This window comes from Nerophis lumbriciformis, linkage group LG13 (genome assembly GCF_033978685.3).
Source record: "Nerophis lumbriciformis linkage group LG13, RoL_Nlum_v2.1, whole genome shotgun sequence".
Lineage (NCBI taxonomy): Eukaryota > Metazoa > Chordata > Actinopteri > Syngnathiformes > Syngnathidae > Nerophis > Nerophis lumbriciformis.
Genome location: NC_084560.2, coordinates 41,867,314 through 41,893,302, shown reverse-complemented (window position 1 = coordinate 41,893,302; position 25,989 = coordinate 41,867,314). Strand labels below are relative to the sequence as shown.

Here is a 25,989-nt window from a genome sequence, read left to right as displayed (position 1 = left end):
ATTTTCATTACAAGTGGGCCAAATCACTAATATTACAAAATAATCTCATGAAAATGACTCCTCTCATTTGAGTGTTATTATAAAAGATTGGTTTGAGACAGGTGTGCTGCTGGTATTGCCACGTGTGATGTTGCTCACATGTGCTCCACTGAATGCTCAGGGAGTTTTTGTGTTTGCTCACACACATGAACAATTAGAGGGAACATTGCTACTGAGTATAAGTCGCACCCCCGGCCAAACTATGAAAAAAACTGCAACTTATAGTCCGAAAAATACGGTTCTTGACATATGCCAATTGGTACTTGAGACATGCTTACTTTTAGCGTGTTAAAACTTTACCTTATTTTGCAGCTGTACGCCTTAAGAGCAGAGGTGGGTAGTAACGCGCTACATTTACTCCGTTACATCTACTTGAGTAACTTTTGGGATAAATTGTACTTCTAAGAGTAGTTTTAATGCAACATACTTTTACTTTTACTTAAGTATATTTATAGAGAAGGAACGCTACTTTTACTCCGCTACTTTTACTCCGCTACTTTTATCTACATTCAGCTCGCTACTCGCTACTAATTTTTATCGATCTGTTAATGCACGCTTTGTTTGTTTTGGTCTGTCAGACAGACCTTCAAAGTGCCTGCCTTACTGGTGACGTATCACTTCGTTCCACCAATCAGATGTAGTCACTGGTGACGTTGGACCAATCAAACAGAGCCAGGTGATCACATGACCTGACTTAAACAAGTGTAAAAACTTATTGGGGTGTTACCATTTAGTGGTCAATTGTACGGAATATGTACTGTACTGTGCAATCTACTAATAAAAGTTCCAATCAATCAATCAAAAGTGTGAAGGAAAAAAGATACCGTTTTATTTCAACCGTACATCCCGTCAAAAGCCTAAAGACTGACTGCACAGTTCCTGTCTTCACAATAAAAGTGCCGCTCCATCGCGCCTGCGCTTTCAAAACAAGAGTCTCCGAAAGCCAGCGCAAACAAGCTAGCAAGCTAAGGAGTTTGACGCCAATATATTTCTTGTAAAGTGTATAAAAACGAATATGGAAGCTGTACAAATAAGATGCCAAAAACCAACCACTTCCATGTGGTATTAGACAGAAAGGAGGAACTTTTCTTCTCCTCCATTTGAAAACGTGGACGTTATCATCACTACTGTCTGATTACAATCAACGCAAGTCATCAGAATCAGGTAATACACCAACTTATATTCTTGTCTTCATGAAAGAAAGGAATCTATATGTTAAACATGCATGTATATCTTTAACATGTAAACAAAAACAGCAAAATAAATACATATAAATTATATACTGTATATATCAATGTATGTGTATGTGTATGTGTATATATATATATATATATATATATATATATATATATATATATATATATATATATATATATATATATGTGTGTGTGTATGTTACTCATCAGTTACTCAGTACTTGAGTAGTTTTTTCACAACATACTTTTTACTTTTACTCAAGTAAATATTTGGGTGACTACTCCTTACTTTTACTTGAGTAATAAATCTCTAAAGTAACAGTACTCTTACTTGAGTACAATTTCTGGCTACTCTACCCACCTCTGCTTAAGAGTCATATAACTTGGTGCATGTCGCATTCTAACTGTTGTCATGCTAACATTAACATTTCAGTTTGATTTGCGCGTATTGGCAGCTTCCGCGTTTCCACAGCCTGCGCACATACAGCATTCACATGTAATTTCTCAAAAAATTGCATATTCTAGTTACTTTTATTATTAAGACATAATAAAGTGTTTGTAATTATGCCCCTGAATCTGTTTTTCATCCTGTTTTATAATGTTTTTTTATTTAAGCGGCAACATTTTAATACGAACCATGTTCATATTATGATTTTGAGAGACGGTATAATTGATCAAATAAAAAAATTTCAACAATAGATAGAAAAGTACTGTTCATGTCTAAGAACTACTGCACACTTGCCAACCCTCCCGAATTTTCCGGGAGACTCCCGAAATTCCGCGCCTCTCCCGAAAACCTCCCGGGACAAATATTCTCCCGAAAATCCACCGATTTTCAGCCGGAGCTGGAGGCCACGCCCCCTCCAGCTCCATGCGGACCTGAGTGAGGACAGCCTTTTTTTCACTACGGGAGGACAACAGGGTGACAAGAACTAAATCATCCAGACTAGAGATACATTGTATTATTATGTTTATCTTACCTAAAAATAAATAGATATTTATTAATTTAAAAAAACAAAAAAACTAAATACATTTTTACTATATTTTGCTAAAAACATCAAAATTAATTGTATTTTTATTTTTATTTTTTCTGACTTCTTATTACATCCAGCCATAGAATTTTGCATTAAAATAAACATATTTGAAATAATTAATTTTAAATTATCATAATAATTCATTTAAAATGACCATATTTAATTATTAAAATAATTGCTTGTTTATCAACAACTTCAGCATTTTATTCACTACATTTTGAAGCTCTCAGAAGCCAAGTTATGTTATATTCCTTAATATTTATTTATGCAAGTTTGAAGTATCAATTATCTAAACACAGTTTTGTTTGCATATTTTCAGGATATATATATATATATATATATATATATATATATATATATGTATATATATGAAATACTTGACTTGGTGAATTCTAGCTGTCAATATACTCCTCCCCTCTTAACCACGCCCCCAACCACGCCCCGCCCCACCCCCGACCACGCCCCCACCTCCCGAAATCGGAGGTCTCAAGGTTGGCAAGTATGAACTATTGTCACCTTTGCTCTCCTCGTCAGAGTCTCTCCCCACAAAGACGTTCTTGCGCACAAAGCTCAACAGCGCCACCTGCAGCTTGGGGGTGGGCGTGTAAGGCAGAGGGCCCCAGGAGGTGGGATCCCACACGTGGTGCTGGTACGAGTGAGCGGTCAGGATGTCGCAGACGCCCAGGAAGGCCTAAGAGGAACAAATGTCTTTAGATTTTCAGAATAAGAGGAAAGTTGTACTTCCTGTCTGACCTGCTGCCTCACGCTGTGGTCTGAGTGGGAGAGACAACGATGACTTGTCTCGCTGACGACGCGCAACTGGACTCTCTGAGTCACAGCTTTGTCCTAAAATACACAATACAACGTTTACAAATTTCAGAAAGTCTACTTCATTTAATTCATTAAGAGCGGCGATTTGTTTTTAAGCACAGCATGATTATAATTTAAAAAAATTGAAATGAAATGGTATGAAGATCTACCGTGATTAGGGAATCTTATATTTTCAAAAAATTCAAAGAGAGGCACAGGATTTAATCATATTTATACTTTTTGCATTACTAAATTTGTTATGGTATGACAATAAAGTTCCCTGAATCCTTGTATGGATATTTAATATACCTGTACAGGAGAATGTTAAATAATTTGCTATTTCAATACTTGGAAAATCCATCCATCCATCTTTTTCCGCTTATCCGAGGTCAGGTAGCTGGGGCAGCAATTTAAGTAGGGAAGCCCAGACTTCCCTACTTAAGCCACTTCGTCCAGCTCTTCCCGGGGGATCCCGAGGCGTTCCCTGGCCAGCCGGGAGACATAGTCTTCCCAACGTGTCCTGGGTCTTCCCCGTGGCCTCCTACCGGTCGGACGATCCCTAAACACCTCCCAAGGGAGGCGTTCGGGTGGCATCCTTGCTCATAGGAAGACGTGTTGGTGGGATTGAGGAGGTCTTCAAAGTATTCCCTCCACCGATCCACAACATTTGCAGTCGAGGTCAGCAGAACACCATCCTCACCATACACGGTGTTGACAGTGCACTGCTTCCCCTTCGCGAGGCGGCGGATGGTGGTCCAGAATCACTTCGAAGCCGTCCGGAAGTCGTTTTCCATGGCTTCCCTGAACTCCTCCCATGTCCCAGTTTTTGCCTCCGCGACCACTGAAGCCGCACACCGCTTGGCCTGTCGGTACCCGGCCGCTGCCTCCGGAGTCCTATGAGCCAAAAGAACCCGATAGGACTCTTTCTTCAGGTTGACAGCATCCCTCACCGCCGGTGTCTACCATCGGGTTCTAGGATTACCGCCACGACAGGCACCAACTACCTTGCGGCCACAGCTCCAATCAGCCGCCTCGACAATAGAGGTGCGGAACATGGTCCACTCGGACTCAATGTCCAGACACCTCCCTCGTGACATGTTCAAAGTTCTTCCGGAGGTGGGAATTGAAATTCTGACAGGAGACTGTTAGACGTTCCCAGCAGACCGACTCACCACCAGGTGGTGATCGGTAGAAAGTTCCGCCCCTCTTTTCACCCGAGTGTTCAAAACACGAGGCCGCAAATCCGATGACACAACTACAAAGTCGATCATGTAACTGCGGCCTTGGGTGTCCTGGTGCCAAGTGCACATATGGACACCCTTATGTTTGAACATGGTGTTTGTTATGGACAATCTGTGACGAGCACAAAAGTCCAATAAAAAAACACCACTCGGGTTCAGATCTGGGCGACCATTCTTCCCAATTACGCCCCTCCAGGTTTCACTGTCGTTGCAAACATGAGCGCTGAAGTCCCCCAGTAGGACAAGGGAATCACCCGGGGGAGCACTTTCCAGTACTCTCTCGAGTGTATCCAAAAAGGGTGGGTACTCTGAACTACTGTTTGGTGCATAAGCACAAACAACAGTCCCCAGTGCCCCCACCCGAAGGCGGAGGGAAGCTACCCTCTCGTCCACTGGGTTGAACTCCAACGGGCAGGCTTTGAGCTGATTACTTGGTAAATCCTTTATATTCATTTATTACCAATTGTTTTTGTTTTTATTATCTGTAAAAAAAAATTTTTGATTTAAATAATTCGTTTTTAAACACAAAATTACTCATAAAATACATGAACCTTACTCAATTATTATAGCCTTGTAGCTCAATAGTATGATTATTTTCCATAACAATCACATTTAAAACCATGCAAATTATTCATTATAATGTTTTTTATATTTAATATTTTTAAAAGGATTTCAAGTCAGACTAATTTTAGTTATTTTATGAATTAATCAATCTAAATATTACAATAACATTTAATCTATTATATTGACCATCATACCCATCCATCCTTTTCCTACCGATTGTCCCTCTCTGGGTCGTGGGGGGACTGGGGCCTATTCCAGCTCCATGACCGTGGTATTAAAATATAACATTTGATTTATTTACATTATTATTAAAATATTTTAATACTAATATTAAAATATTAAATTAGATTTATTTACATAATTATATTTATTAATATAAGTATTATTATTAAATATTTATTACTACGGTCAATATGAAATTATTACAATTTCTACAATTCATTATTTGTTTTTATATATACATAATTGATACAACAAATATTTTTTATTTTATTACTATGGTCATTATATACAGTCGTGGTCAAAAGTTTACATATACTTTTAAAGAACATCATGTCATGGCTGTCTTGAGTTTCCAATAATTTCTACAGCTCTTATTTTTTTGTGATAGAGTGATTGGAGCACATACTTGTTGGTCACAAAAAACATTCATGAAGTTTGCTTCTTTTATGAATTTATTATGGGTCTACTGAAAATGTGAGCAAATGTGCTGTGTCAAAAGTATACATACAGCAATGTTAATATTTGCTTACATGTCCCTTGGCAAGTTTCACTGCAATAAGGCACTTTTGGTAGCCATCCACAAGCTTCTGGTTGAATTTTTGACCACTTCTCTTGACAAAATTGGTGCAGTTCAGCTAAATTTGTTGGTTTTCTGACATGGACTTGTTTCTTCAGCATTGTCCACATGTTCTCAATGCGGTTTAAGTCAGGACTTTGGGAAGGCCATTCAAAAACCTTAATTCTAGCCTGATTTAGCCATTCCTTTAACACTTTTGACGTGTGTTTGGGATCATTGTCCTGTTGGAATACCAAACTGTGCCCAAGACCCAACCTCCGGGCTGATGATTTTAGGTTGTCCTGAAGAATTTTTTTTTCATTGTCCCATTTACTCTCTGTAAAGCACCAGTTCCATTGGCAGCAAAACAGGCCCAGAGCATAATACTACCACCACCATGCTTGACGGTAGGCCTGGTGTTCCTGGGATTAAAGGCCTCACCTTTTCTCCTCCAAACATATTGCTGGGTATTGTGGCCAAGCAGCTAATTTTTTGTTTCATCGGACCAAAGAACTTTCCTCCAGAAGGTCTTATATTTGTCCATGTGATCAGCAGCAAACTTTAGACGAGCCTTAAGGTGTGGCTTCTGGAGCAAGGGCTTCCTTCTTGCATGGTAGCCTGCCAGTCCATGGCGATGCAAAACACGCTTGACTGTGGACACTGACACCTGTGTTCCAGCAGCTTCCAATTCAATGCAGACCTGCTTTTTGGTGGTTCTCAGTTGACTCTTGATCATCCTGACCAATTTTCTCTCAGCAGCAGGTGATAGCTTGCGTTTTCTTCCTGATCGTGGCAGTGACAAAACTGTGCCATGCACTTCATACTTACGAACAATTGTCTGCACAGTTGCTCTTGGGACCTTAAGCTGATTTGAAATGGCTCCAAGGGACTTTCCTGACTTGTCCAAGTCAAGAAATTTGTTTTTTCAGATCTGTGCTGAGTTCCTTTGACTTGCCCATTGTCGCGTTTGTAACCGAGTCTAATGACTGCATCACATGAGCCCTATTTAAATGGGCTCAGAGAAGTCAACAGGTGTCGTCAATCATAATCACTCACATTAAGTTAAGAGGCCATGCCATGAAGCTAATTTGATTGCAACTTTTCTACATCACCAAAATTGATAATGTATGTTGCTGTATGTATACTTTTGACCCAGCATATTTGGTCACATTTTCAGTAGACCCATAATAAATTCATAAAAGAAGCAAACTTCATGAATGTTTTTTGTGACAAACAAGTATGTGTTCCAATCACTCTATCACAAAAAAAATAAGAGTTGTATAAATTATTGGAAACTCAAGACAGCTATGACATTATGTCCTTCACAAATGTTAACTTTTGAGAATTGTTTTATTAGTGATAATAAAATGTTAAATATTTTTTATAAGTATTGTTTTTGATAATTATACATTTATTCAAGTTAAATAATTAATGTATTGATTACTTTTAAAATACATGAATTGTTATTGAAATTAATAAATGTATAGTTTAGTTTATAATATTCTAATAGTATGTTCATTTTAAATGAGGAAATTTTTACCAGTAACATAAGATATGTCATTAGCGTTTTATATTTGTCTTTTAAAAAAAATTATATATAAGAATATTTATATGCAGTGCTGTAATTCATATCATAAGGTATGTCTGACTGTACATCAGCCACATGCTATGACGTAACTCACCCTGGAGGTCAGAGTTTCACTGCTGGTACTGAGGGACCAGAAAACAAAGTAGCACAGACACTGTAATGTTTCCTTCAGCACCTGTGCCAAATGTTAGCTGAGATTAAATTGATGAATTAAAACAAATAGTGAATTGTTAAAATCCTGGTAGCAGCTGAGTTACCGCAGGTGGCGCTCCCTCCTGGAAGCCTTCCATCGCCAGGAGAGGTGACAGCAGGTCGAACAGATTCCAGCGGGTCAGATTGTGACAGCTTCCAAATCACATTTTTAAGCAGCATCAAAGATAAAACATGAGCATTCTATTGATTTTCTACAACTTACTTGTGGAAAGCACGGAGTTTCTTCAGTGTGGCTAAAATGTCTGCGGTTGTTTCCTCATCAGCAGAGAAAGTGGCGCCCTGAGGATGGAAAGAAAGTACTTTAGAGTTTGACTCAGTATCAAAGATCTTGGACCCATTATCATAATAAATCAATATGGTTCTAGCGTTGCCAACTGGACTGAAATGCATCAAGTTTGAAAGCTGCTGCTGACAAAAGTTCGAGTTTCAAACTACACTTTTAAATTAGAGTTCGAAACTAAATGTTTTAACCTAAAGTTAGGGTTTCAACAAGTGTAGGTTTCAAACTGAAATTAGGGTTTTTAAAACGTGTTTGAAGCTAGGGTTGAGTTTTCATATTAAGGTTTCTCGTTAAAGGTTCAAACAAAGTTTTCAAACTGAAGGAAAACTAAACCTGTAGAGCAGGGGTGCTCATTACGTCGATCGCGATCTACCGGTCGATCTCGGAGGGTGTGTCAGTCGATCACCAGCCAGGCATTAAAAAAATAGTCCTAACAATGAGCGATCATAAATCTTCGCTATGACGTCACTTGATTGACATTCACGGCACCCGAGGGTCTTCTGAGATGACGCTGGCTGCTGCCAGCTCATTAAAATTACCGACTGGAAGGCGAGAAACACTTTATTTCAACAGACTCTGGCGCCGTACCTGTCGTCAAAACTCCAAAGACCGACTGCACAGTTGCACAGTTGCGCTAACAAAATAAGAGTCTCAGAAAGCTGGCGTGCACAAGCTAGCAAGCTACGGAGTTTGCCGACAATGTATTTCTTGTAAAGTGTATACAAAGGAGTACGGAAGCTGGACAAATAAGATGCCAAAAACCAACCACTTTCATGTGGTATTGGACAGAAAGGAGGACTTTTTTTCTCCTCCATTCGAAAATGCGGACCTTATCAGCACCACTGCATAATCAATGCAAGTCATCAGAATCAGGTAATACACCAACTTATATTCTTGTCTTCATGAAAGAAAAGAATCTATATGTGTTAAACATGCTTGTATTATCTTTAAACACCTTTAACTTGTTAACAATATTAACTATATGTGTTAAACATGCTTGTATTATCTTTAAACACCTTTAAGTTGTTAACAATATTAACTATATGTATTAAACATTCTTGTATTATCATTAAACACCTTTAATTTTTTAACAATATTAACTATATGTATTAAACATGCTTGTATTATCATTAAACACCTTTAATTTTTTAACAATATTAACTATATGTGTTAAACATGCTTGCATTATCTTTAAACACCTTTTACTTGTTAACAATATTAACTATATGTATTAAACATACTTGTATTATCATTAAACACCTTTAATTTATTAACAATATTAACTATATGTGTTAAACATGCTTGCATTATCATTAAACACCTTTAACTTGTTAACAAAAACATATATTTAAAAAATAAGTAAATGTAAATTATATATATGAATGAGGTAGATCCCCACGACTTGATCAATTGAAAAGTAGCTCGCCTGCAGAAAAAGTGTGAGCACCCCTGCTGTAGAGGGTGTGAAATCAATACTTAAATGATCAAAATACGTGAATATTACATGTGATTGTGAATGTGCCTTTTACTACATTACATGTATACTTACTGCGTGTACATAAAACATTGGTGATTTTTGTAGTTTTTAGAGCACTTTATAGGCAGAATAGAGCGACTTCCTTTACCTCTCAATTGTTAGCTGACTTTTGTTAGCATTTATTTACGAGTTAGAATGTATTAAAAAAATAAGATATGTACTTGTCTTACATAAGGTTTGTGAATGATGGACAAAATTTCCTCTTTAAAGGAGAAGTGCACTTTTTGGGGAATTTTGCCTATTGTTCACAATCATTATGAGGGACAAGAACACGCGTCTTTTTTTTTTTTAGGATTTTGAAGATGATAAACGAATTTGAATCGATTTTTTCCCACACCCCTAATTGCTAGCCACCAAGAACGAGGCGATTTAAACATGTTAGAATGCAACAACAAAAAAACGTTTGTCTTCGTGCCTCAAATAAGAAGTATTGTGAAAAAAAAGGGCAGTTCCCCTTTAAGGTTACGGTTTCAAACTGAAGTTATGGTTCAAACCAGGGTTTCATATTGGGGTTTGTGATTTAATATAGGTTCTTAAAGACAGGTTAGGGTTTATATGAGGTTTAGAGTTTCAAACTACCGTGAAGGATTGGGTCAGCAGGTCTTTGAGGTGATCCACCCAACATTGGATCATGGAGTCCCTAGTGGTCCGGGCAGTTGAGCACCACGTGGTCTCTGCTTCACACAGACTAAGGAACGTACGTGCCGCCGTATCCAGGACGTCGGCACCCGAGTGGCCCTCCAGATTGGCTCTCATCACTGCTAACAACCTGGAGATCGTCTGAGGAGGAGCAGAGATTTCAAATGGACGACGCAGTGGAAACTATTGTGCCGTCTATGAAACTAAGTTTCTAAACAACGAAAGTGTAAACTGAACCTCATTACGCAAACATGAACACTTAACATTTAATGCTGCTTAGCGTTTAATGCTGACCTCCGTCTTGTCTGCCTGAGGGCTCTCTGGCACGAAGTACTGAGGAATCCTTATCAAGGAAGCAATAATGTCCCAGCGACCTGAAAACTGCAACAGCGTGCGATGATTGACAGCCACCATGCACACATCAAATAAGCCCCAGCATCTTAGCAGTCGTACCTCGGACAGTAAGTGTGGGAGCACCGTGAGGAAATGCTGTGTGAGATTTGTGCAATCTTCGACCTGAACTTTCTTCTCTCTCACACTCATCACCTGGTAGAAAAAGACAAGTGTTGCTATGTACAAGTAAATATCGTACAGTATCAATTAAATAAGACTATTCTGCCTTGATACTTTGTAAATTTTTAATTACTTTGCTTCTGTTTTACTTAATCACTTTTTTAATATCTTTTTTATGAACTTTTTTTAATAACTCATTTTTGACTGTTTATTTCATTTGACCCCTTTCTTTTCTTTTGAAAGCTTGATCGAGGTCATCGAGCTTACATATGGTCAATATAGTATTACTTATTGAAAGTTCTACAACTGGCTTTCATTTTTTTTTTTTTTTTTTTTTTTTTAAATCACCTTACTTCCATCCATCCATCCATTTTCTACCGCTTGTCCCTATCAGGGTCGCGGGGGGGTGCTGGAACCTATCTCAGCTGCATTCGGGCGGAAGGCGGGGTACACCCTGGACAAGTCGCCACCTCATCGCAGGGCCAACACAGACAGACAACATTCACACTCACACACTACGGACCATTTAGTGTTGTTTGTTAATTTAATTTAACTTATTTCTCTTTCAAGTAGGTTTTTTTTTTATTGTTATCTTAGTTCATTTTATTTTATATTAGTCTTTATTTTGTCCTAATAAATTATGTTATATTTTCTTACTGTTTATTTAAAGTCCATTCTACCGCTTATTCCCTTCAGGGTCGCGGGGGGCGCTGGAGCCTATCTCAGCTGCATTCGGGCGGAAGGCGGGGTACACCCTGGACAAGTCGCCACCTCATCGCAGGGCCAACACAGATAGACAGACAACACTCACACTCACACACTACGGACCATTTAGTGTTGTTTGTTAATTTAATTTAACTTATTTCTCTTTTAAGTAGGTTTTTTTTTTATTGTTATCTTAGTTCATTTTATTTTATATTAGTCTTTATTTTGTCCTAATAAATTATGATATATTTTCTTACTGTTTATTTAAAGTCATTTTATTGTATTTTTACCAAAACCTTTATCTACCTTCTTTATTAAAATGTTTTATGTCAAATTAATGCTTTTTTTTTACCTAAACATCCAGTATTTATATTTTACTTAATGTCCTGTATTATTATTACAACTTGGGTAAAGTAAGTTTTTTTTTTTAGTTTTTTTTATTTATACCACAATATTAGTTACAGTATGTATTCTATGAATTTCTAACTGGAACAAGAGCACATCCTAAAACGTATATAATTCAAAACCAAGGGATGCTAAGCATTAAGTAAAATTCCTGTATTGAAAAAAAAGTCCCTCAAGGATCCGTTTTAAACCCCCTATGAGTTACGCTAAACAGAGCATTTTTGTAAAGCACTGCAGTTTACTTTTGTGACATTTCTACTTTCTTACAGTGCATCATGACTATAAAATATAAAAACATTTTCTTAAAGAAAAAAACCTTCTTTGCACCGCTCCTCCCGGCCAGCACTGGTCCTTCTGCTGCCTGACGCACAGATGCTACCAGGATCTCCACCAGCAACGCTTCTTCTGCCTCAGTGAGGCCTACAAATACAAAAACCAAATGTAACGTCACCTGTTGGAATAATTGTTTGTAAGTTATCACAAAAGAAACGTTGTATTACATTATGTTCCTGATAAGAAGATGAAAGCTGTCTTCCGAGGCCTAACAAGAGGAAGAAGGCTCGTGAAACTCCACTGTGATTTCAACACGGACAGATGGCAGGATCTGCTCAACTTCCAGAGGAACTCTTTAAAGTATTTAACGAACTCTCTTTGAAGTATTTCACAAACTATCTTCCAACTATTTGGTAACCAAGGTCAACGCTATTTACGACCCGCTGCCCTCTTGAAGTCGCTGTGGTCAGGAGACGGGAGGGGTTATCCATTGTCCTCCAACACCTGCCCCAGCTGGATCCAGGAAGAGCCAAAGCCCGAGACATCCTCTTCTTGGTCTTCAATGTGACCGAAAACAATGACTGTTTTACATACTTCCCATTCCTGCTGTGACATGTGTTGGTGCGTGAACATTGAACATCTAAATAAAAGAGGAGACGAAAACCTTCTTCGTCAGAGCGTGCTAAGACACTGTAAGAGGTTACAGGTCGACGCCGTCTCTCCTCAATTGAGTCCAAATTGAATTCTGTCTCTGTTTGATTCCTTGCCTTTTGTCTTGTTTAATAGATGTCCTCAGTGTTTGAACGTGACATCACCAATAAGATTTCATTTCAAAATGTCAATTTAGGAAATAAAAATTGTAAAATATATTTTTTTATTTGAAATATACATATATTTTTATGTCATGTTCAGATCTACAAGTAAAAAGGACAAATCTTCCCACCTCGACCCAGTGAGGGACTGTGAGGGTCTTGCAGCAGTATAGAGGTGAGTGTGGGCCAGTCCTTCAGCAGGGTTCCACCACAGTCCCACAAGCTATCCACAAGGTAGACCACATGGTTGTGTAGCTGCAGGTGCACACGATCATCACCATTCTAACATAAAAAAACCTTTGACAATGAAGACTTAAGAAGAGTGTTTCACCTTAGAGTCCTGGTAGAACTGCAGAAGGGCCTTGAGCCTTGCAAGTGTTTCTTGTCTATGAGCATCTTCCTGATTTAGTCCCTCCTGATTATTATCTGCAGGGAGAAGCCTGAGAGACACACAATCTATAAAAACATGTTTCTATCTGACAAGTGGGTAAAATGACTTACCTGAAGAAGAGGAGCTCCCCTGCAGTGGCTGCAAGGGGGCGCTGAGACGAAAAAACGAGCTGGAGGAGTTGACTGTAGTCGTCCGAACTAAGCACATCTTGAGATGTTCTGGAAGTGTTGCAGAAATCATGGTTAGTTAGACATGACATTTATCACAATAATTGTGGATGTTGAGGAGTGGTGGCTAACTTGGAGATGAGTAGCAGCAGTTTCATAGTCTGCAAAGCCACTTCGTTGTCTTTATCCAGAGTCATGGAGATCATACGGTCCTGGAACACACAGGTGCAAGTGACGCCTCTCATACAGCAATTTTTTGAAAATTGAAATGCAAAAAAATATACCGTATTTTTCGGAGTATAAGTCGCACTGGCCGAAAATGCATAATAAAGAAGGAAATAAACATATATAAGTCGCACTGGAGTACCGTATTTTCCGCACTATAAGGGGCACCTAAAAACCTCCAATTTTGTCAAAAGCTGACAGTGTGCCTTATAATCCGGTGCGCCTTATATATGGACCAATATTGAGCCACAACAAACCTAAACTTCATTTTCATAAAGTTTAGGTCTCGCAACTACGGTAAGGAGCCGCCAACTTCTTTTTCCCCCGTAGAAGAAGAAGCGCTTCTTCTTCTACGGCAGGGGTGCTCACACTTTTTCTGCAGGCGAGCTACTTTTCAATTGATCAAGTCGTGGGGATCTACCTCATTCATATATATATAATTTATATTTACTTATTTATGAAATATATGTTTTTGTTAACAAGTTAAAGGTGTTTAATGATAATGCAAGCATGGCTAACACATATAGTTAATATTGTTAATACATTAAAGGTGTTTAATGATAATACAAGTATGTTTAATACATATAGTTAATATTAACAAGTTAAAGGTGTTTAAAGATAATGCAAGCATGTTTAACACATATAGTTAATAAGTTAAAGGTGGTTAAAGATAAAACAAGCATGTTTAACACATATAGTTAATATTGTTAACAACTTAAAGGTGGTTAAAGATAAAACAAGCATGTTTAACACATATAGTTAATATTGTTAACAACTTAAAGGTGGTTAAAGATAATACAAGCATGTTTAACACATATAGTTAATATTGTTAACAAGTTAAAGGTGGTTAAAGATAATACAAGCATGTTTAACACATATAGATTCCTTTCTTTCATGAAGACAAGAATATAAGTTGGTGTATTACCTGATTGTGATGACTTGCATTGATTGGAATCAGACAGTGGTGATGATAACGTCCGCATTTTCGAATGGAGGAGAAAAAAAGTCCTCCTTTCTGTCCAATACCACATGAAAGTGGTTGGTTTTTGGCATCTTATTTGTCCAGCTTCCGTACTCCTTTGTATACACTTTACAAGAAATACATTGTCGGCAAACTCCGTAGCTTGCTAGCTTGTGCACGCCAGCTTTCTGAGACTCTTATTTTGGTAGCGCAGGCAGGATGAAGCAGAGCTTTTATTGTGCAACTGTGCAGTCGGTCTTTGGAGTTTTGACGACAGGTACGGCGCCAGAGTCTGTTGAAATAAAGTGTTTCTCGCCTTCCAGTCGGTAAACTTAATGAGCTGGCAGCAGCCAGCGTCATCTCAGAAGACCCTCGGGTGCCGTGAATGTCAATCAAGTGACGAAAGTGACGTCATAGTGAAGATTTATGATCGCTCATTTTTAGGACTATTTTTTTAACGCCTGGCTGGTGATCGACTGACACACCCTCCGAGATCGACCGGTAGATCGCGATCGACGTAATGAGCACCCCTGTTCTACGGTAAGCAGCCGCCAACTTCATTTTCCCCCGGAGAAGAAGTTCTTCTACGATAAGCAGCCGCCCCCGTAGAAGAAGAAGCGCGCGGTGCATGCTGGCATATACGACTTCGCGAGGCGTGCCGTTTTGATTTCCATTTGTTTGTTTATGTAAAGACCCCAAAATGGCTCCTATTAAGAGACACGCTTACGACGCAGAGTTTAAACTTAAGACGATCAGTCACGCAGTAGAACACGGGAATAGAGCAGCAGCGACACTGACTCCATTAATGACGACTTCGACGAGACGGAGCCGGGCATGTTGGATGCCGTATTCGCCCAACTGTTTAATTCGGACACTGAAGAAGAAGAATTCAAGGGATTCGTGGATGAGGAATAACTTCATAAAGTGAGCTTTACATGTTTATTTTGTGTGTTGTGTGACATTAACGTTTGAGCAACGTTGAGTTATTGATATATTGTTATTGCTCTGCACTATTTGGAGTAGGGATGTCCCGATCCAGGTTTTTGCACTTCCGATCCGATACCGATACTGACCGATACCGATACTGACCGATACTGGCCTATCCGAGCATGTATTAAAGTTTAAAGTTATTTAGCCTACTTAGTTGTCAGAATCATGTTGAAAAGGGTTTTAGTACTCTTGATAACAACTAGCCAGCTGAATTAGGGGAGTTTGAATAATACACAATGGTTGGCAATAAGAAACTGACCTGTTTATTCAAGGATAAACAAAAAATAAGACAAAATTATACATGACAAACAGAAATGGCATCATTGAACTAGGGCTGGGCGATATGGCCTTTTTTTAATATTGCGATATTTTAAGGCCATATTGCGATACACGATATATATCTCGATATTTTGCCTTAGCCTTGAATGAACACTTGATGCATATAATCACAGCAGTATGATGATTCTATGTGTCTACATTAAAACATTCTTCTTCATACTGCATTAATATATGCTACTTTTAAACTTTCAAGCAGAGAAGGAAATCACAACTAAAAAAAATCACTATTTTTTTCATACGGTGTTGACGTGGAAATGTTTGCCTCGGCATTTTGATGGTGTGGACGTGTGGCACCGAAGGGAGATAAGCGTCTCGACAGATGTTACAATATTTGAACAATGATGACGAAAACTGTTTTCTCTGTCGCGTCCGTGTGTCAAAAATTGTTATGCGCTTATTTTTTTCATTTTATTTTGTGCGTGGCATAGATTTGCCGTGCGCAGAGGACGCTTGAGCAGGCGCGCACCTTAGCGGCTGCGCTAGCATCACAGCTAACGTTAGCCATGCTGCTACCTCGCTCTCTGCTGGAAGAGGGCGTATACGTATGTGACGTATGACGTGACAGTATGTGACGTGTGTAAGAAGGTGCGCTCGCTGTCTGTGAGAGGGAGACACAGGAAAGAGTGAGAAGAGCCTGTCGTGTAATGCCAGCAGCTAAAAGCAACTGCGTGAGAATCCACAGACTTGTGGATGTGTTGAAGGTGTGCTGGAAAATGTGGAACGGAAATTAGGGAGCAGCAGAAAAGTGGAATGTATTATTTAAATCGGTGCGTTGGAAAAAGTTTTTTTAAAACTGGATCTGGATCGGCATTTTCCCATGCCTTGCCGATACGCATTTTTTTGCAAATATCGGCGGCCGATCCAATCCAAATATCGGATCGGGACATCCCTAATTTGGAGTGTTACTATATTGTGATTGCACTAACGTTTGATTTACCGTAACAGTATCACTGTTTTTTACGCGTTTATTGAATCAGGGAAAAGTTCCCCTCCACTATGTGATATAAATGTTGCACTACTGTTATACCTTGCTGTTGTTAAAAGATAAACAAAACACCACGTCACTGACTTTACCTTGGGGAAAATAATAAAACAGCCGTTTATTCATTTTGGGAGTGAACAGAGTTGTCAGAACGCTGGTTTGTAATCTATTAATAAAGTTTGTCTGACCTATCTGACTGTTTTGTTGACATTCCCTTTAGCACAGCTCCATCTAATGGATGCATAGGTGCGCCTTATAATTCGGTGCGCCTTATACAAGAACAATGTTTTGAAATATGCCATTCATTGAAATATATCAGGAAATGGCAACTATTATGGAAGAAATACTGTCAACTCGCATTGCATGTTTGTCGAAGACCTTAAACGATTCATAATTAGACATTAGACAATATATTGCTGTTTCATCGACCAAATGCATTAAAAAAATACACATGATATAATTGCAATTTTAAAACTAAAAGGTAAATAAATATTTAGTAAGTAGTAATGATTAATGATCCATACTTTTAAGAAAATATTTCTAGTTGCAAAAACCTAAAAATTGCTAAGAAAAAAATAAAATATATATAAATATAAATACATACTAAAATGTGCAGTTGCACTCCATTGTAGATTACACTAGTTTCAATCTATTGTTGATCAAAATTAAAAAAAAAGTGACCATTTGCATTGTCAGATTTTCATTATCATAAGCGGTAGAAAATGGATGGATGGATGGATATATTATATTCTTTTTTATTATCATTTATATTATTATGGTAGAATTATTTCAATTGTGTTGATACTTTAATGCAAGTTAATAAACTTTGCACATACATACAGTATAATAAAGTGTGATTGTTTAAATACAACATATAGAAAAATAAATGAAAAACATTGGTCTAAAAAGTATCTGTTTTCAGATTGATCCATCTAGTGCAGGGGTCAGCAACCCGCGGCTCTAGAGCCGCATGCGGCTCTTTAGCGCCGTCCTAGTGGCTCTCCAGTCCTCTTTCAGAGATGTGTGAAAATGGAAAAAGTAAAAATATTTTTTTTGTTTTAAAATATTTACTGTAGGAGAACAAACATGACACAAACCTTCCTATTTTTTAGAAATCCCACTGTTTATGTTATACATGCTTCACTGATGAGAGTATTTGGCAGTACCGTTTTGTCCTACTAATTTCAGCGATCCTTGAACTCATCGTAGTTTGTTTACATGTACAAATTTCTCCGATGCTGCCACAGAAAGCTGTGTTTTATGTCACCCTAGGATTTTTAAAGAATTTATTTGTAAATTATGGTGGAAAATAAGTATTTGGTCAATAACAAAAATTCAACTCAATACTTTGTAATATAACCTTTGTTGGCAATAACAGAGGTCAAACGATTACTATAGGTCTTTACCAGGTTTGCACACACAGTAGCTGGTATTTTGGCCCATTCCTCCATGCAGATCTTCTCGAGAGCAGTGATGTTTTGGGGCTGTCGCCGAGCAACACGGACTTTCAACTCCCTCCACAGATTTTCTATGGGGTTGAGGTCTGGAGACTGGCTAGGCCACTCCAGGACTTTCAAATGCTTCTTAGGGAGCCACTCCTTTGTTGCCCGGGCGGTGTGTTTGGGATCATTGTCATGCTGGAAGACCCAGCCACGTTTCATCTTCAAAGCTCTCACTGATGGAAGGAGGTTTTGGCTCAAAATCTCACGATACATGGCCCCATTCATTCTTTCCTAACACGGATCAGTCGGCCTGTCCCCTTAGCAGAAAAACAGCCCCAAAGCATGATGTTTCCACCCCCATGCTTCACAGTAGGTATGGTGTACTTGGGATGCAACTCAGTATTCTTATTCCTCCAAACACGACGAGTTGAGTTTATACCAAAAAGTTATATTTTGGTTTCATCTGACCACATGACATTCTTCCAATCCTCTGCTGTATCATCCATGTGCTCTCTGGCAAACTTCAGACGGGCCTGGACGTGCACTGGCTTAAGCAGGGGGACACGTCTGGCACTGCAGGTTCTGATTCCCTGTCGGCGTAGTGTGTTACTGATGGTAACCTTTGTTACTTTGGTCCCAGCTCTCTGCAATCATTGACCAGGTCCCCCCGTGTGGTTCTGGGATTTTTGCTCACTGTTCTCATGATCATTTTGACCCCACGGGATGAGATCTTGCGTGGAGCCCCAGATCGAGGAAGATTATCAGTGGTCTTGTATGTCTTCCATTTTCTGATAATTGCTCCCACAGTTGATTTTTTCACACCAAGCTGCTTGCCTATTGTAGATTCACTCTTCACAGTCTGATGCAGGTCTACAATTATTTTCCTGGTGTCCTTCGACAGCTCTTAGGTCTTGGCCATAGTGGAGTTTGGAGTCTGACTGTTTGAAGCTGTGGACAGGTGTCTTTTATACAGATAACCAGTTCAAACAGGTGCCATTAATACAGGTAACGAGTGGAAGACAGAAGAGCTTCTTAAAGAAGAAGTTACAGGTCTGTGAGAGCCAGAGATCTTCCTTGTTTGAAGTGACCAAATACTTATTTACCACCATAATTTACAAATAAATTCTTTAAAAATCCTACAATGTGAATTCCTGGATTTTTTTTCCACATTCTGTCTCTCACAGTTGAAGTGTACCTTTGATGAAAATTATAGACCTCTGTCATTATTTTAAGTGGGAGAACTTGCACATTTGGTGGCTGACTAAATACTTTTTTGCCCCACTGTACATATTGCATCATTATGCCTCGTTTGTCGGTATATTTGAGCTCACTTAATGTCCTTTACTTATGCCCTCTGTGTATTTAATTTATATTTGCATGTCTCATGACACATTATCTGTATGTAATATTGACTGCATTTCTCCTAGTTGTCTGTGTGCCATGTTGTTCCAGACCACAGCAAAGGTTACTAATCTTGCAAAGATTGTAATAAATCCATTAGAAGAAGACAGCCTGCCGTTTCCTTAAACTTGGACACACACATCTATACCTTTGGCCATTCTGCGGCAGTAATTTCCAGAAGTTATCTCATCCTATGAGGAGCCTCCATTTTACAAATGATTTCCAATGTTGCAAAAATGTGTAGAATAAAAATTAAAATACAACATTTCTGTCAAAGAAGATTTGCGTCAGCCTTTGATAGTAGGCTAATATATACACTTTCAGCATGTGTTGCCTTCATTATAAGACTTATATAAGGCTTTTAGTTTTTTGCGGCTCCAGACAGATTTTTATTTTTGGTCCAATATGGCTCTTTCAACATTTTGGGTTGCCAACCCTTGATCTAGTGCTAATAGACAAGTGCTAAAACCTGCAAGTGACAGCAACTGTTTTTGTCCCCCCCCTTGAAATGAAGCAGCTTTAAGGATTTCCCACCTTGAAGCGGCTGGTGAAAAGGTCCAGTTGAGGCAGAAGCTCGGGATCGCCATATAAGTTCTGCAGGCCTGAGACACACTTGAGACGCACGTCTGGTACCTGGAAGACATAAGATAGCCAAGTAAATCCAAAATCTCATTCTATTGGGTGTTTTTAGACATACAAAACGTGTATTGACTAAACAAACGTGTTCACCTTGTCATACGACATCCAGTCCATGTATTTGAGGTAACTGTCATTGAGGAACACAGAGCTGTAGCTCCTCATCCACAGGCCCAACTCCTCCATGCAGATGGAACGGATTTCTGGAAGCACATCACTGTACAACACATTTAAAACACATAAGAGTGACTTCAGGATAAATATCACCACACCGTGTTTTTCCAGTACAGAATGATAAATGAACTAATTTAGGCTAAATTAATCAGACCTGCTCAGTGGCCTTGTGGTTAGAGTGTCCGCCCTGAGATTGGTAGGTCGTAAGCAGAGGTGGGTAGAGTAGCCAGAAATTGTACTCAAATAAGAGTACTGTTACTTTAGAGATATATTACTCAAGTAAAAGTAATGAGTAGTCACCCAAATATTTACTTGAGTAAAAGTAAAAAGTATGTTGTGAAAAAACTACTCAAGTACTGAGTAACTGATGAGTAACATACACACACATATCATATATATATATATATATATATATATATATATATACACACACATACATTGATATATACAGTATATCATTTATATTTATTTATTTAGCCGTTTTTGTTTACATATTAAAGGTGTTTTAATGAATATACATGCATGTTTAACATACAGATTCCTTTCTTTCATGAAGACAAGAATATAAGTTGGTGTATTACCTGATTCTGATGACTTGCATTGATTGTAATCAGACAGTAGTGCTGATAACGTCCACGTTTTCAAATGAAGGAGAAAAAAAGTTCCTCCTTTCTGTCTAATACCACATGAAAGTGGCTGGTTTTTGGCATCTTATTTGTCCAGCTTCCATATTCGTTTTCATACACTTTACAAGAAATACATTGGCGGAAAACTCCGTAGCTTGCTAGCTTGTTTGCGCTGGCTTTCGGAGACTCTTATTTTGTAAGTGTAGGTGCGATGGAGTGGCACTTTTATTGTGAAGACAGGAACTGTGTTGAAATAAAAAAGTGTATTTTTTCCTTCACACTTTTGATTGACTGATTGAAACTTTTATTAGTAGATTGCACAGTACAGTACATATTCCGTACAATTGACCACTTAAATGGTAACACCCAAATAAGTTTTTCAACTTGTTTAAGTCAGGTCATGTGACCGCTCTGTTTGATTGGTCCAACGTCACCAGTGACTGCATCTGATTGGTGGAATTGAGTCAAATGTCACTAGTGACTGCATTTGATTGGTGGAACGGAGTGAAACGTCACCAGTAACGCAGGCACTTTGAAGGTCTGTCCAAAACAAACAAAGCGTGCATTAACAGATCGATAAAAATTAGTAGTGAGTAGCGAGCTGAATGTAGATAAATGGAGCGGAGTAAAAGTAGCGTTTCTTCTCTAAAAATATACTCAAGTAAAAGTAAAAGTATGTTGCATTAAAACTACTCTTAGAAGTACAATTTATTCCAAAAGTTACTCAAGTAGATGTAACGGAGTAAATGTAGCGCGTTACTACCCACCTCTGGTTGTAAGTTCAAACCCGATTTCGGTACCAAAGACTATAAAAATGGGACCAATTGCCTCCCTGCTTGGCACTCAGCATCAAGGGTTGGAATTGGGGGTTAAATCACCAAAATGATTCCCGGGCAAGGCCACCGCTGCTGCTAACTGCTCCCCTCACCTCCCAGGGGGTGAACAAGGGTGATGGGTAAAATTTCACCAGACCTAGTGTGTGTGTGTGACAATCATTGGTACTTTAATATAACATGGCTTTACTAAACAATAATACATGAAAAAATTCAGGAAAATTTGTACCTCATTCAATAATACACAAATTAATGAATTCAGGATAAATTACATTAGATACTGTGGTTCAAATTACATAATAAATGGGTGAATTTAGAATAAACAATGTCAGATGGTGCTTTTCATTGAATAGTAATAAATTAAAGAATTCAAGACAAATGATATCATACACTGTGGCTTTCACTAATGATAAATGAATTAATTCAGGATAAGCAATATACAATATTGTGATTCTCATTTAAAGGTGCGGTTTGCAACTTCCTCACAGTTACATTTTTCAAAGCAAAAAAATATAACAAGAATACCACCAGCTAGCTTACAGAATGTTACCATTAGTGGTTTACCAGAACACATTTGTTTGACAATTGTCAATATTTTTCACAATTACAAAGTTTATGTAATAAAATGTTTTACTGGCCCAAATAAAATGATTGGTGTTTACAAAATACTTTGGAAAGTTGGCGCCCTTTGGGCATCTATGTAAATGTTGCTAACAACCCCTTTAACTAATTACTGAATTAATTTAGGATAAACAAAATAGTAATGCATTAATTAATTCAGTATAAATGAGATCAGACACTGATTTTATTCAATAAAAATAAACAAAAACATTTTGGATTAATTATACTAGACATATGATTTCAATAATTAGTAATAAATGGATACACTTAGGATAAATGATATCAGACAATGTGTTTTTTAATAAAAAATAAAAAAAATAATTAATTCAGTATAAATTATTTCCGACCCTAGTGCTCATTAAATAATAAATGAAAGAGTTCAGGATAAATGATATTCGCCACAATATACAATAAATGAAATAATTCAGGAAACATGATATCAGATATTGTGGTTTTCATTAGTTAATAATAAATGAACATAAGATAAACAATAGACTATGGTTGTCATTAATTAATTAAATAATTCAGGGCAAATTATATCAGATATTGGGGTTTTCATTAGATAATAAACTAATTGATTCAGTATAAACATTATAAACACTGCAGTTTTCTTTGTAAAGTAATAAAGGAATAACGTCAGGATAATTGACATCAAATACTGTGGTTTTCCTTAAACAAAAAAGTATTAATTCAGGATCAATTACAAACTCCGTTTCCATATGAGTTGGGAAATTGTGTTAGATGTAAATATAAACGGAATACAATGATTTGCAAATCATTTTCAACCCATATTCAGTTGAATATGCTATAAAGACAAGATATTTGATGTTCAAACTGATAAACTTTTTTTTTTTTGCAAATAATCACTAACTTTAGAATTTGATGCAAGCAACACGTGACAAAGAAGTTGGGAAAGGTGGCAATAAATACTGATAAAGTTGAGGAATGCTCATCAAACACTTATTTGGAACATCCCACAGGTGAACAGGCTAATTGGGAACAGGTGGGTGCCATGATTGGGTATAAAAGTAGATTCCATGAAATGCTCAGTCATTCACAAGCAAGGATGGGGCGAGGGTCACCACTTTGTCAACAAATGCGTGAGCAAATTGTTGAACAGTTTAAGAAAAACCTTTCTCAACCAGCTATTGCAAGGAATTTAGGGATTTCACCATCTACGGTCCGTAATATCATCAAAGGGTTCAGAGAATCTGGAGAAATCACTGCACGTAAGCAGCTAAGCCCGTGACCTTCGATCCCTCAGGCTGTACTGCATCAACAAGCGACATCAGTGTGTAAAGGATATCACCACATGGGCTCATAAACACTTCAGAAACCCACTGTCAGTAACTACAGTTGGTCGCTACATCTGTAAGTGCAAGTTAAAACTCTCCTATGCAAGGCGAAAACCGTTTATCAACAACACCCAGAAACGCCGTCGGTTTCGCTGGGCCTGAGCTCATCTAAGATGGACTGATACAAAGTGGAAAAGTGTTCTGTGGTCTGACGAGTCCACATTGCAAATTGTTTTTGGAAACTGTGGACGTCGTGTCCTCTGGACCAAAGAGGAAAAGAACCATCCGGATTGTTATAGGTGCAAAGTTGAAAAGCCAGCATCTGTGATGGTATGGGGGTGTATTAGTGCCCAAGACATGGGTAACTTACACATCTGTGAAGGCACCATTAATGCTGAAAGGTACATATAGGTTTTGGAGCAACATATGTTGCCATCCAAACAACATTACCATGGACGCCGCTGCTTATTTCAGCAAGACAATGCCAAGCCACGTGTTACATCAACGTGGTTTCATACTAAAAGAGTGCGGGTGCTAGACTGGCCTGCCTGTAGTCCAGACCTGTCTCCCATTGAAAATGTGTGGCGCATTATGAAGCCTAAAATAGCACAACGGAGACCCCCGGACTGTTGAACAACTTAAGCTGTACATCAAGCAAGAATAGGAAAAAATTCCACCTGAGAAGCTTCAAAAATGTGTCTCCTCAGTTCCCAAACGTTTACTGAGTGTTGTTAAAAGGAAAGGCCATGTAACACAGTGGTGAACATGCCCTTTCCCAACTACTTTGGCACGTGTTGCAGCCATGAAATTCTAAATTAAATATTATTGCAAAAAAAATAAAGTTTATGAGTTTGAAAATCAAATATCTTGTCTTTGTAGTGCATTCAACTGAATATGGGTTGAAAAGGATTTGCAAATCATTGTATTCCGTTTATATTTACATCTAACACAATTTCCCAACTCATATGGAAACGGGGTTTGTATATATCAGATGCTGTGCTTTTCAATAAATAATAAATGAAATCAGAAATTGTGCTACTTATTATTCTGCTATATCCATATACTACCTTGCACTGTTTCTCATACTGCTTTCTAGAATCAGTCAAGATATTTTACCGATGTCTCTTGAGAAAAACGGCCTTGAAGATGACGTCCATCATGCTCTCTATCTCGGCCTTCTTCTCCTGCAGCTTGAAGACAAAAAGCACAATCTTATGTGTGACGTCATTGCAAGAAGCTTCCGGCATCGTGGCTATGGCTGTACCTGAGTCACTTCCTGCTTCACTTGGTTCTTCAGTCTGCTGGGCCTCTGCGCCTTCTGCAGCTCCAGACTCTTTTCAACGCCGGCGCTCAGACACGCGGCCACGTCAATCAGCGACGTCAGCAGTTTGACCGCTAACAAACCACAAAGTACGACTCAGTCTACTGTTAACAGCGCGTCGCTGGTCGCCGCCACGTTACCTGCCAGCGTGCAGGTGTGTCTGAAGGCTCGTATGTGCGAGTCGGAGAGTTCAGCGAGAAGAGAGACGAGCGTGCTCATCAGGTAGCTGTCAAAGAGGACGCTGTGCTGACACTGAGACACCAGCACAGACACAAAGTCACACAACTCCGAGTGGAACCACCGGCCGTACGACCCAGGTTGGATCAGAGGATAGTCCATGCTGTCCTGATGGAGAGTGCAGACGGTTTTGTCAATCGTGTAGAAAGATTTCATATTGGTTAATAATCAGTTCAATACTTTGTTGCAGCACGTATTTAATAATGAATTACTACGACCAGCAGGGGGGGAAAGTATTTAAGGCCAGTATCTAAATGAGCTGCAATAAAAATTGAAACAAAGGTAAAAAATTAGGGGTTTCCCAATCCGATATTGATATCGATCCGATATCAGCAAAAAACCGTGTCGGATAATATTGGCATTGCATTTAAAATTTCCAATATAAACTCCGATACAAGCAGTCCTGCAGCGAGTTTAAATGTGCAAAGCTGGAAAGACAGTTAACATCTAAATGTCCTCCAATAAGCACAGAGTAGGTGTTTTCTAGTATTTTAGTAAAGTAATTTAAAAAAAATTTACACATAGTAAATTTTCAACCTTTTTTGAGCCAAGGCACATTTTTTGCGTTAAAAAAATCCGGAGGCACACCACCAGCAGAAATCATTAAAAAATTAAACTCAGTTGACAGTAAAAAGTCATTGTCGCAATTGTTGGATATGACTTTAAAGCATAACCAAACATGCATCACTATAGCTCTTGTCTCAAAGTAGGTGTACTGTCA

At 38.4% G+C, this 25,989-nt stretch overlaps 1 protein-coding gene across 4 annotated transcripts in view; it reads right to left on the bottom strand.

Annotated features, from left to right (window-relative positions):
• Positions 1-25,989, bottom strand: part of LOC133613310 (cohesin subunit SA-2) — a 70,512-nt gene that overhangs the window by 22,731 nt on the left and 21,792 nt on the right. For 3 of the 4 annotated variants that reach the window (XM_061970752.1, XM_061970751.1, XM_061970754.1), the window contains 18 exons: positions 25,172-25,376; positions 24,975-25,105; positions 24,827-24,900; positions 20,255-20,378; positions 20,060-20,158; positions 13,318-13,397; positions 13,129-13,236; positions 12,959-13,067; positions 12,759-12,882; positions 11,859-11,962; positions 10,373-10,465; positions 10,214-10,300; positions 9,860-10,060; positions 7,666-7,742; positions 7,508-7,595; positions 7,345-7,425; positions 3,023-3,115; positions 2,786-2,960 (listed from right to left, as the gene is read on the bottom strand). In XM_061970752.1, the coding sequence (XP_061826736.1) occupies positions 2,786-2,960; positions 3,023-3,115; positions 7,345-7,425; positions 7,508-7,595; positions 7,666-7,742; positions 9,860-10,060; positions 10,214-10,300; positions 10,373-10,465; positions 11,859-11,962; positions 12,759-12,882; positions 12,959-13,067; positions 13,129-13,236; positions 13,318-13,397; positions 20,060-20,158; positions 20,255-20,378; positions 24,827-24,900; positions 24,975-25,105; positions 25,172-25,376 (2,053 nt within the window). The remainder of the gene's footprint in view (positions 1-2,785; positions 2,961-3,022; positions 3,116-7,344; positions 7,426-7,507; positions 7,596-7,665; positions 7,743-9,859; positions 10,061-10,213; positions 10,301-10,372; positions 10,466-11,858; positions 11,963-12,758; positions 12,883-12,958; positions 13,068-13,128; positions 13,237-13,317; positions 13,398-20,059; positions 20,159-20,254; positions 20,379-24,826; positions 24,901-24,974; positions 25,106-25,171; positions 25,377-25,989) is intronic. The other variant, XM_061970753.1, reaches the window with a different exon arrangement.